Raw genomic sequence first — 12,397 nt, forward strand, 5'->3', positions numbered from 1 at the left:
GAGCTGACAGTTAAATAATGAGGTAGGTAGAGGCAGACTTGGGAATATCAGGGAGGAGAGTGTGCCGAGCAGAGGGGCCAGACTGTGCAAAGGCCCTGAGGAGGAGAACCAGCTTGGAGGCTTCCTTGAACAGCCAGATTGTTGCGTGACAAGGAAAGATGAGGTCGGAGAGATAGTCAGGGGCCATATCATACAGGACCTTAAACCTCTCATTGCTTCAGTTTCCTTACCTGTAAGTTGCAAAACTGCAAAACTAATATCAACTTCATAGGGTTGCTGTAATTAAGTGGAATAATATATGTCAAGGGCTTAGAAAAATACCGGCACCTTTTATACACTACTTAAGTTTGTGATTATAGGTACAGTGAGGATTTTATTCCTGCCATGCTGGGAAAGCTTTGGACAGTTTTCAGCAGAGGAGTGTGACCTCATCTCCACTGGTTCTCATGGGCTGGGCTTGAGGTAGTTGGGGGTTTCCACCCTCCTTCCAGACATAAGGGTGTAACAGGTTTTTTTTTGGTAAAAACCCTAACCAAAAAAAATATATATATTTTTTCAAAACATCACGTTATTTCCATGAATCAAAATGTATGTCTTATTTTCCTAATGTTTATAAGATTCCATCTTTAAAAAGAGGAGTATTTAAATAGACACAGATGATGGGAATTCCCTGGTGGTCCAGTGGTTAGGATGCCTCACTTCCATTGCAGGGGCCACAGGTTCAATCCCTAGTCGGGGAACTAAGATCTAAGCAACATGGCACTGCCAAGAAAAATAAAATAAATAAATAGAAGAGACACATGAATAAGATCTTGAAGCTTCTGATTTATCCCCCTCTTGAAGCCTAGCCAAATATTTGTGCGTAATTTGTACATACATTTCTCTGGATTACATTTGGAGATGTAAGTGAGTTGACACAGAGCTGCTGTGCCTCTTGAACTTGCTGTAAATAAAATGTGGCCTGCATTTTAGAACATGCTTTCTGAGAGGTCTGTTTGTGGAAGAAGAAAATCTAAGAACATTAAAACGAGGGCTTTTTAAAAAAATCAGACAGGCTGCAGAAACAGATCTTTTTGCTCAAATTAGTAAATGCTGCGTTGGGGGAAGAAAAGATACAGACACACAGGAGCGTTCCCTCTTCTACCGAAATCTATTCCTCCACACAAAAGCAGCTGGCTTCTATGTGCATTTTTTTTTTTTTTGCAACTGATAGAAATAGATTTACTTTAATAATTTCAAATTGAATATACACATTGATAGCCAATAACACAATTTTAAGTCCTCTGTCATCCGCTCGGTTTATTTATTTTTACATTAATTTAATTTATTTATTTATTTTGGGCTACGGTGGGTCTTCACTGCTGCATGCAGGCTTTCTCCGGCTGTGGCAAGCGGGGGCTACTTTTTAGTTGCGGTGCACGGGCTCCTCACTGCTGTGGCTTCTCTTTCTTGCCTTTGCTCATAGTATCCTGAAAATGCAAATGACCAGCTCAGAATGCAATTCCCCATTCATTCTCTGGCAGCAACCCTGGCATTGGCATCCAGCGACTTGGCATACTTGCCTGTGACCATAAGGACACCCCGCGGGCTGTGGGGTGAGCTGAGGTCACTGTTGCAGTGCTGGGCTTTGGCCCACACAGGACTCGGCTACTGACAGGGAAAATCACAAGCCAAGAATGATTTTTCTACAGGCAGATAATGAATCCCTTGGTCAATAGAATCTCAACAACTCGGTAGCCTTGTCTAATTTGCTACCCCAAAAAAGTACCTTACTTGAGTTTCTGCATTGTTAGCACTTACGGGAGATTTGAGATATAAAGTTTCCCCAAAGATATGTCTTCTATTTTTGGTAAAGAATGATGTAGAAAGGAGAGGGGCCTTCTGGAGTTTTGCTGCTTGGTGGGATATGAAATTAAAACCCAAGAGGCAGAGCCACCCAGAAGGGGCCTCGTCCAGGATTTGTGCAAAGAAGCCGGTGGCCATTTAGCTCTTGATGGATTCATTCATTTAATAAATCTTTATTAGGCACCTCTACTTGGGGCCATGTGCTGTCCAGAAGATGGGGATGCAACAGTGAACAAGGCGGGGGGGGGATCCTTACCTTCTAGAGCTCCATCTTTCAGGGAAAACGGACGCAAAAACATAACTATGTATTTTGCGTGGATACATATACATATATATAAAAGTATTTTGCACGACACAGAAGAAAACTCACTCAATTTGTGACAGTGGTTGCTTCCGAGAAAGGAGGGAGAATGAGGCTATGAATAAGGACAAAAGAAAACTCATTTTATCTGAAATTATGTATTTACTTTTTAAAGGAGACGTTAAAAAATGTGTTGACAGAATGTTAACAATGATCAATTCTGGCTGGTTGGTACCCAGGTGTGTGTTATATTACTCTCTGTTTCGTTCTATATTTTTTTACATCCCTAACAAAGAAAAATCAAGGGTACAGACCATAGATTCTTCAAGTGGAAGGTCATCTTCAGAGAATATGCTTTCCAAAGTCCTTTAGAATCATAATCCAGGAACTCTTAGCAAAGTTCACCTCACAGAGCATCAGACAGTCTTGGTTCCTTATATAAATATGAAAAACAGCTGTTGTGTTACAGCGAAAGGGTTTGATGCAGTGTGCATCTCACTTGCAGTAGAATTTCTCCTTGGCCTTCAGTGTGAGATGGCATTCGTCTGTGGTTCCAATAGACCCACAATGGGTACAGATCTCCCCTGAAACCTTCCTTCCAAAGAGTTTTTGTCCGGGTTGTTGGGTTTTGTGTTGAAAGTTATACAATGTAACCCATTTTCTGCTTCTGATATATTTGTGTCTCATTCTCAGAGAAATTTCAACTTTTCATTGCATCGAGACCAAATAAAGAATGTTGGAGAAGGAAAGACTTATCCCATTGGGAATGAGTATCCAAGGCTTGGATTCCATTTCAACAGCCTGACCACAGTCACCCAGTTTTCTCAGTGTCACAGAACTATGATGAATGAAATGAAACAAGGCTATGGTGCCCCATGTCCCTCCTTGTTGCAGTCGTCCAAAGACTCTAGGACAGCCTCCCTCCTTTCTTGTAAATTTTAGCCCCTGGCTCATGGTCACTGTCTTCAGAACCTTCCTTGTCATCATTCGCAGTAATTTCAATATCTACGTGGATGATCCCCTTGGGTCCTTAGCTTCGTCTCCTCCATCGCTCCTCAGCCACCCACTTCCACTGTCATTGTCCTTGCCTCTACCATGATCTAGGTTGTTACTGCCCTCACCCTACTGAGTCCTGATTTCTATGCTTATAACCCAACTTGGATTCCACGGTCCACCGTTATGGTCATTCTCCTGCCTACGTCCTCTCCCCCACCATAGTCCTCACTTGGCAAACACCCCTCCACCTCGCAACCTCTCCACTCAGCACTGCTTAAATCCAGCTCCAGCTGCTCTGCACCTCCACCCAGGGAGCTGAACGTGGCTGGGGAGAAAAAGAACGCAACCATGCAGAGAGGACTCACTTTTTCTTTCCTTTTGAATGAAGTATAGTTGATGTACAAGATTATATGTTACAGGAGTACAACATAGTGATTCACAATTTGTAAAGGTTACACTCCATTTATAGTTATTATAAATTATTAGCTACATTCTCTGTGTTGTACACTCTATCCTGTGGCTTGTTTATTTTGCACATAATAGTTTGTACCTCTTACTCCCCTACCCCTATCTTGCCCTTCCTCCCTGCCCTCCCCCCACTGTGGTTTACTCTCTATATCTGTGAGCCTGTTTCATTTTGTTCACTACTTTGTTGTACTTTTTAGATTCCACATATAAGTGATATCATACAGTATCTGTCTTTCTCTGTCTGACTTACTTCACTTAGCCTATTACTCTCCAAGTCCATCCATGTTGTTGCAAATAGCAACATTTCATTCTTTTTTATGGCTGAGTAGTATTCCATTGTATTTATATATACCACATCTTTATCCATTCATCTGTTGATGGACACTTAGGTTGCTTCCATATCTTGGCAATTGTAGATAATGCTGTTAAGAGCATTGGGGTGCATGTATCTTTGAATTAGTGTTTAGTTTTTTCAGATATACACCCAGGAGTGGAATTGCTGGGTCATACAGTAGACAGGACTCACTTTTTTTTTTTTTTTTTTGCGGTACGCGGGCCTCTCACTGTTGTGGCCTTTCCCGTTGCGGAGCACAGGCTCCGGACGTGCAGGCTCACGGGCCCAGCCGCTCGGCATGTGGGATCTTCCCGGACTGGGGCACGAACCCGCGTCCCCTGTGTCGGCAGGCAGACTCTCAACCACTGCGCCACCAGGGAAGCCCGTGGCATCACATTTTGATCATTTTCTGATCATGGGATAAATAGAGATTGTATGCAACGAGGCAGAACAAAAAACCAAGGCATTCTGCAACAGCTATCTCCGTGAGCATGCTTAAAAATTTAATTGCATTTTTTGCTATCAGCTTCTTAGACTGTGGCTTTAGAGCTTCTGATATTCACACTTAAGATAAGCTTCCAGCAATTAGAATGCAACCATGTCAAAGCCAAAATATCCCTCTTCTTGTGACTACTCTGTTACAGCTTCTACATTGGGTGTGTATGTGGCAAAAAAGGCAAATAACACTGAAACACTTATTATTATTATAGGAAAAAAAATTCATGACATTTACCAGCATGGGGAAGCCATATTTATAAGAAAGCATCTGTTGATCTTTGAGTCTGAGATAGTCTAAGATGAAGCAGTCAGTGTTGCTTGTGTTTTTTTTTTTCTTTAATCACTGACCTTTGTCATCTGTAAGCTTTTATGGAATGAAATTCTTATTCTATTGAGTATGAAACAAAGCTGATCAAGACTTTAAACAGCTTGGATGAAGAAATTAAAATTGTGTGAACTGGGAAAGAAATGGGGCTTTTGTAAGAATCCTGCCAAATGCTTTTGTAGCCATTTTCTCTACCTATTCAGGGAACAAGGAGGGAGGAGGAGATTATGGTGAGGAAAGTCTTATGAGAAAGTGAAAACACATCTTTTTCATCAGCGTATTGTGTTTCAAGGCTGCCTGTTATACAAAGTTTTCACCTGGAAAACAAATAAAAACTCAGCGACTTTGAAAAGAGATGATTCACCAATTACTCAATTAATATAATCATTGTAGATATTTGATCTGGATTCTTCAGGACCCAAAGTGGATTATCTGTAAATTAACTGCACAATTGCCAAATCACCCCTTCAGTTTGAACTTCACAGAAACGTTCTGTATATTGAGATCGTCCTATTGTATTATTTGTGAAAAATGACATTTCAAATGTTGCTTTGCCAAGCACTATCTCTGAGTGCCATGGTGCTTTGAAATACGCAGATGTGTGCTAAGGTCCAATCGGGACTGGTATTCTTTGTCAGCAATGACTTATCAATTAATAAGACTGATGCAGTATTTTGCAGCTTTGTTGAGACAGACTCCCTAGGAATAAGCTCCTGTACCCCAGAGAATTGTGGAATTTGTCAAAAGAGAACAAATGCTTATCTTTCACTAGGAATGCATTATGGTAGAAAATCGTTTCTGGCCTAGTTCAGAGTTGAGGGAAGAAAAAGCACCATTTTGGGTATTAAACTTTTATCTGCTTATTTTAGTAATTGGCTAGATGTGAAGATTTCAGATGTTTTCATGACACGGTTTTCCACTTGGCCCTTTTCTTGGCAGGTCCCCGAGGGAAAAGTAGTAGTTCTTAATTTCCGATTCATAGACCTGGAGAGTGACAACCTGTGTCGCTATGACTTTGTGGACGTGTACAACGGCCACTCCAATGGCCAACGCATTGGGCGCTTCTGCGGCACGTTCCGGCCCGGAGCTCTTGTGTCCAGTGGCAACAAGATGATGGTGCAGATGATTTCCGATGCCAACACAGCTGGGAATGGCTTCATGGCCATGTTCTCTGCCGCTGAACCAAATGAAAGAGGTATCGTTTCCACATAACAGCAATAATAAGGGCTCACAGTTGTTGAATGCCTCCTGTGTGTCAGGCACTGTTCTAGGCACTTTATATGGATTTACTCATTTAATCTGAAGTTTAAGAGCAATTCTTCTCAAACAGAGGGCTAATAAATACCACCACACCATCAAGAGACCATTAAAAAGTCAGTCTTGGGTCTTCCTTGGTGGTCTACCGGTTAAGACTTCGCCTTCCAATGCAGGCAGTGCAGGTTCAATCCCTGGTTGGGGAGCTAAGATCCCACATGCATTGCGGCCAAAAAACCAAAACATAAAACAGATGCAGTGTAGTAACAAATTTAATAAAGACTTTAAAAATGGTCCACATCCAAAAAAAAAATCTTAAAAAAAAAATCAGTCTTGCCAAGGGAGAGGGAGGGTGGGGGAGGGATGGACTGGGAGTTTGGGGTTAGTAGTTGCAAACTATTACATATAGAATGGATAAACAACAAGGTTCTACTGTACAGCACAGGGAACTATATTCAATATTCTGAGATAAACCATAAAAAAAACAGTCTTTTTTAAAGCCATATATATTCTTATAAAAATTCAAATGTAGAAATTCATGGAGTAAAAATGTGAAGCCTGCATACAGATATACACATACAGCTATAGAAACATTTCACCCCATTGCAGTCCCCTCTTAGAAACAGCCGTGGCTGGTAGTTCCCATGCCGTCTATATGCACTTACTTATATGTATGTACTTTTGCAATAGTTTTTAAAATATATAAGTAGTATCATACATTCATATTGTTTCACAACTTTTTCTTTACACTTCGTACTACGAGTTGGGATCATTCCGTGTCAGTACATGTGCGCTCCCAAGGGTAGAAACCTCTACCCTTGGAAGACAACCACAGTGGTCAACATCTGTTAAACTTACAGCCTTCCGCCTGCAGGCACTCCTAATCTTTTCTTGCTTTGGGCTATAGTGCAACATCGCTGGTTTGAGAGAGCAGCCAGAACCTTTGGGAGGAAATCCCAAAGAAGAATTGAGGCACAAAAAATTTAGGTGTAATTCAGCTAAATCTTTGGCTAATGGCTAAACTCTGCATATATGAGGGAGAACTCAATTGGCCTGGTACAAAAGCATCATCTGGAGGTTGAAAAAACAGAGATTACAACTGCTGCCCACTACCAGGGCAACAGACTTTGAGCTTGGGTCTAGCCAAGTTGAATGCCTCCTAGAACAAAAGTCACTTTTTATAGGAACACAACAGAATCTAGAGACTTTATAATGTATCATTCATAATGTCCAGTATCCAATCATGTGATGAAACCAGGAAAGTGTGTCCATATTCAAGAAAAAAAGCAGTCCATAAAAACTGACCCCAAAATAACCCAGAAGTTACAGTTAGCAGACAAGCACTTTAAAGCAGCTATTATAAATGTTTAAGGATTTAAAGGGAAATATATGTGTAAAAAATAAACAGATTGAGAATCTCAGAAAAGAAACTATATAAAAAAAGAAAATGGTAATACGAGAGCTGAAAGATACAGAACATGTAATTTTTTTTTTTTTTTTGCGGTACGCGGGCCTCTCACTGTTGTGGCCTCTCCCGTTGCGGAGCACAGGCTCCGGACGCGCAGGCTCAGCGGCCATGGCTCACGGGCCCAGCCGCTCCGCGGCATGTGGGATCTTCCCGGACTGGGGTACGAACCCGTGTCCCTTGCATCGGCAGGCGGACTCTCAACCACTGCGCCACCAGGGAAGCCCCGAACATGTAATTTTTTAATTTACCTGATGGGCTTACAAGCAGATTGGAGGTGGTAGAAGAAAAAGGCAGTGGATTTGAATAGAAATGATCCAAGCTGAAGAACCAGGAGGAAAAAGATGAAAGAAAGAGAGCCTCGGAGACCAGTGAGACAATGTCAAGCAGTCTAACGCATGTGTAATATGTGTCCCAAAAGAAAAAGAGAGTGATAATAATGCAGAAAAAATATCTCAAGAAATGATGGCTTGAGGCCACCCAAATTTCGTGAAGAACATCAATTTATAGAGCCAAGAAGATCAGCAAATCCCAAATAAGATAAATAAAAATGAAGCCACACCTAGGCACATCATAATTAAATTACAGAAGTCGAAAGATAAAGAGAAAATCTTAAAATCAATTAGATAAAACCCAAATTACATACAGAAGAACAACGGTATGAAGGATGGCTTTCTTTTAATCAGAAACAATGGAGGCCAGAAGGCAGTGGAACAGCATTTTTAAAGTGCTGGAATACAAGTATCAACCCAGCATTCTACAGCTAGTCTTCAAAAATGAAAGTAAGTCAGAAAGAGGAAAACAAATACCGTATTCTAACACATATATATGGAATCTAAAAAAAAAAAAAAAGGTTCTGAAGAACCTAGGGGCAGGACAGGAATAAAGACGCAGATGTAGAGAATGGACTTGAGGACACAGGGATGGGGAAGGGTGAGCTGGGACGAAGTGAGAGAGTGGCATGGACATATATACACTACCAAATGTAAAATAGGTAGCTAGTGGGAAGCAGCCGCATAGCACAGGGAGATCAGCTCGGTGCTCTGTGACCACCTAGAGGGGTGGGATAGGGAGGGAGGGAGGGAGGGAGACGCAAGAGGGAGGAGTTATGGGGATGTATGTATATGTATAGCTGATTCACTTTGTTATACAGCAGAAACTAATGCACCATTGTAATTATACTCCAATAAAGATGTTAAAAAAATAGAATAATAGTAATGGTAAAAAAAATGAAATAAAGACATTTTCAGATAAACAGCTCCATCACAAGAAGTATTTAAGGAAGTTTCTCAAGTTGAAGGGAAGTGGCCCCACAGGGTAACTCAAAGGTAATGGAAGGATTGAAGGCCACTGGAAATGGTAAATATAGAAGGCTATATTCTATTTTCTTCTCTAATTTCTTTACATGTGTCTGTTCAAAACAAAGCAAACAAAAAACTTTACCACTCTATTGTGGCAAGCGTAATGTATGACATAATATATATGACAACAATTGGACAAAGGATGGAGGAGCAAATGGAAATATACAGTACGTGAAGAAATACACTGTTAAATCTAAATACGCTGTCCTTGGAGAACCCATTAAAAATGCACATATTTTAGCTAAAAGCCAGAAGATTAAAATAGAATACCAGAATTATTGAACAGCACAAAGAAGGCAGGAAAGGAAGAGCAGAGGGAACAAGAGAAAGGTGTGACAAATAGAACAAAATAGTAATTGGCACACTGTCCAAACATGTCAATAAATACATTAAAGGTAGAGGATTAAATACTCTAATTAGAAGACAGTAATTATTAGAATGGGTTCAAAAGCAGAGCCCAACCATAATTGTCTAAAAGAAAGCACTAGAAATACAAAGACAAAATAGGTTCAACATAAAAGGATGGAAAAATACGTACCATGCAAACTTCATTAAAATCAAAACTAATGCTTATAAAAGGCAATGTTACAAAGATGAATAGGCAACCTACAGAACAGGAGCAAATATTTGCAAAACCACCTCATAAAGGATTTGTATTCAAAATATATAAAGAACTCAACAGTACAAAGATAAAGATCCCCATGAATATAAAAATGGGCAAATACTTGAACAGATACTTTCCAGAAGAAGATATATGAATGACTCATAAGTACATGAACAACTGTTCAGTGTCATTACTTAACAGGGAAATGCAAATTAAAACCACAATGAGATACCACTGTGGTTTTACATACCAGCCGGGTTGGCTAAAATAACTGACCGCACTAAATGGTGGCAAGGATGTGATGCAACCAAAGTGCTCATCCCTTGAGATGTAAAAAATGCTACAACCGCTTGGGGAAAAAATTTTGGTAGTTTCTTATGAAGTTAAACATCTACATCTACTCTTGGCCCAGCAATTGCATTCCTGGATATTTATGCAAGAGAAATGAAAATACATGTCCCCAAAGAGATTTATACAAAAATGTTCATAGCAGCGTTATTCGCAGAAGCCCAGACTGGAAGCAAGCCAAATGAATATCAGCAGGAGAATACGTGAACAAACTCTGGTTTCCACACCCCAGAATACTACTTAGCAACGTCAGGGAACAAACTACTAATCCACACAGCAACATGAATGTATCTCGGAAATTGTACTAAGCAAGAGAAGTCAGACGCAGAAGAGGACACACCGTATAATTCCATGTATATGAAGCTCTAGAATAAAACTAATATAAGGTGAAATTTTTTAGAAAAATGGCGTGAAGAGCCAGCAGACTGACTGACAAGGGATACAGGAATTTTGTGGGAAATGATTCTATTATAATCATAGGAGTGTGGCTCACACGGGCAGATTCATTTTTCAAATTTTTACAGCTAAGACTTGTGCATTTCAGAGTATTGAATTTACCTCCCCCAAACCTGTAAAATGATAATAATAATAATAATAATGCAGGTGGTGAGCATTGGGTAGTGATGTTGATAGAATAGTAAAATGATGATAATTGTTGAAATTGGATGATGCATACATAGAGATTCATTACATTGTTCTGTTTACTTTGTATATGCTTGAAATTTTCCATGAATTAAAAGTTACAGATGGACTTCCCTGGTGGTGCAGTGGTTAAGAATCCGCCTGCCAATGCAGGGGACACGGGTTCGAGCCCTGGTCCGGGAAGATCCCACATGCCGCAGAGCAACTAAGCCCGTGCACCACAACTACTGAGCCTGAGCTCTAGAGCCCGTGCGCCACAACTACTGAGCCCATGTGCCACAACTACTGAAGCCCTCATGCCTAGAGCCTGTGCTCCGCAACAAGAGTAGCGCAATGAGAAGCCTGCGCACCGCAACGAAGAGTAGCCCCCGTTCGCCACAACTAGAGAAAGCCCCTGTGCACCAACGAGGACCCAACACAGCCAAAAATAAATAAATAAATATATATTTTTAAAAAGTTACAGAAATTACTCCAGGCTCAATTTTTATAACACACTGTCTTAAATTTAGAGACTTCTTTTAAGAATGATTACCTTCTGTGTCACAGAAATATTTTTAGTAAAGTTTATTAATTCCTTTCAGTGTTTCTTTGTTCGTTAAGTCCCAGTAAAATTAAATGTAAAACTTGTATTAAAATGTCTTTCTAAAATTATTTCTGTGAACCTTTTTGTATTCGGTTGACCAAAAAGTTCATTTGGTTTTTTCCGTAAGATGCTACAGGAAAAACCCAAATGAACTTTTTGGCCAACGCAATACATATGCACAGAGATTGGTCTGAAATGATGTTTGTCACATGTTCATTGTGGTTAGTGGGATTTGAGGTAATCTTACCCCGAATTTAATTTTAATTTTTTTCCCCCCACCAGTGAAGAAACAGCTTTACTAGGAGTCTAGGCGTATTTGGGAAACCCAGTTCAGTCCCAGAGAAGTGAGGCTAATATCGGCACAGAGCAGGAATCTAACACTGCAGAATTTTCTCTTGAAGACCAAGTGTGAAACTAAACCTCCATCTTAATATCCTAACAATCAGAAGTGCTGCTGAGTTTAGCTGTGGTGAAACTTCTGGAAGCTCCTAGTGAAATAATGAGACTTGTGCGTAAAGGGAGAACCTCCAGCACTGCTGAGTCTGAGCTCTACATGAGGTTATGGGTCTGGGGTGGGAGGAATAGAGGAAAAGGCAAGGGGATGGTCTCATCCCCACACAAGACCATCTCAGTGTGCAGGTGAGGGAGGAACCATGGGTCTGGGGACAGAGGGCAGCAGAGGGACACTGGCTGACGAAGCACAGTCCCTGTCATAACGCACAGGGCCTGTGCTGTCTGGTGTGAGGGCACCTCCAGCAGGTCCCGGCAACACCCGGTGGCACCCCTTCCTGAGGCCCCTGGGAGAGAGCCTTCCTGGTTCTGTTCTGAGTTCATTCAGAGCAGAACTGCTCATGCCTGGCGGCAAGTCCAGGGTCATGGTTAGCTGCGCGGGATGGAGCGGCCCCCCTGTTAGTCCGGGAGACTTCTCTGGAGCAGTCACTTTCTCAGACCAAGAGGGAGCTCGCCCAACAGAGGCCCAATCTAGAAATCACTCCCACCTTCTTTAATGCTTTTCTGTATTGCTGAAAATTTATAAACATGTATTGTTTTTACAAACAAAATTATTCTTAAAAATTGTGAAAGATGTATAGTATAAAAAGTTTTCTAGGAATGAGAGTTGTCTATAACAGCTAATTCAGATTTTGTCCGTGGACATGGACAAAAATATTATTAGTAAATAATACCCCTGCCTTGAGAGTTCTAATGAGCCTGCATGATTTCTGAATGAGTGCATGCCCAAATGTTTTGTCTCGTCCAAAAAAATGGGAAAAAGGAAGGAAGCTATGGCCCTGATTTCACTCCTTCACTCCTTCTCTCTCTTGTGCTGATATGATATGTCATGTAACATAGAGATCATTGTGTGTGTGTGTGTG

General features: G+C 40.9%; 1 protein-coding gene across 1 annotated transcript in view; it reads left to right on the top strand.

Annotated features, from left to right (window-relative positions):
* Positions 1-12,397, top strand: part of PCOLCE2 (procollagen C-endopeptidase enhancer 2) — a 71,239-nt gene that overhangs the window by 39,708 nt on the left and 19,134 nt on the right. The window contains exon 3 of the mRNA XM_082655589.1: positions 5,707-5,962. Coding sequence (XP_082511715.1) covers positions 5,707-5,962 — 256 coding nt within the window. The remainder of the gene's footprint in view (positions 1-5,706; positions 5,963-12,397) is intronic.

The sequence above is a fragment of the Grampus griseus genome, assembly GCF_964374135.1.
Source record: "Grampus griseus genome assembly, chromosome: 5".
Taxonomy (NCBI): Eukaryota; Metazoa; Chordata; class Mammalia; order Artiodactyla; family Delphinidae; genus Grampus; species Grampus griseus.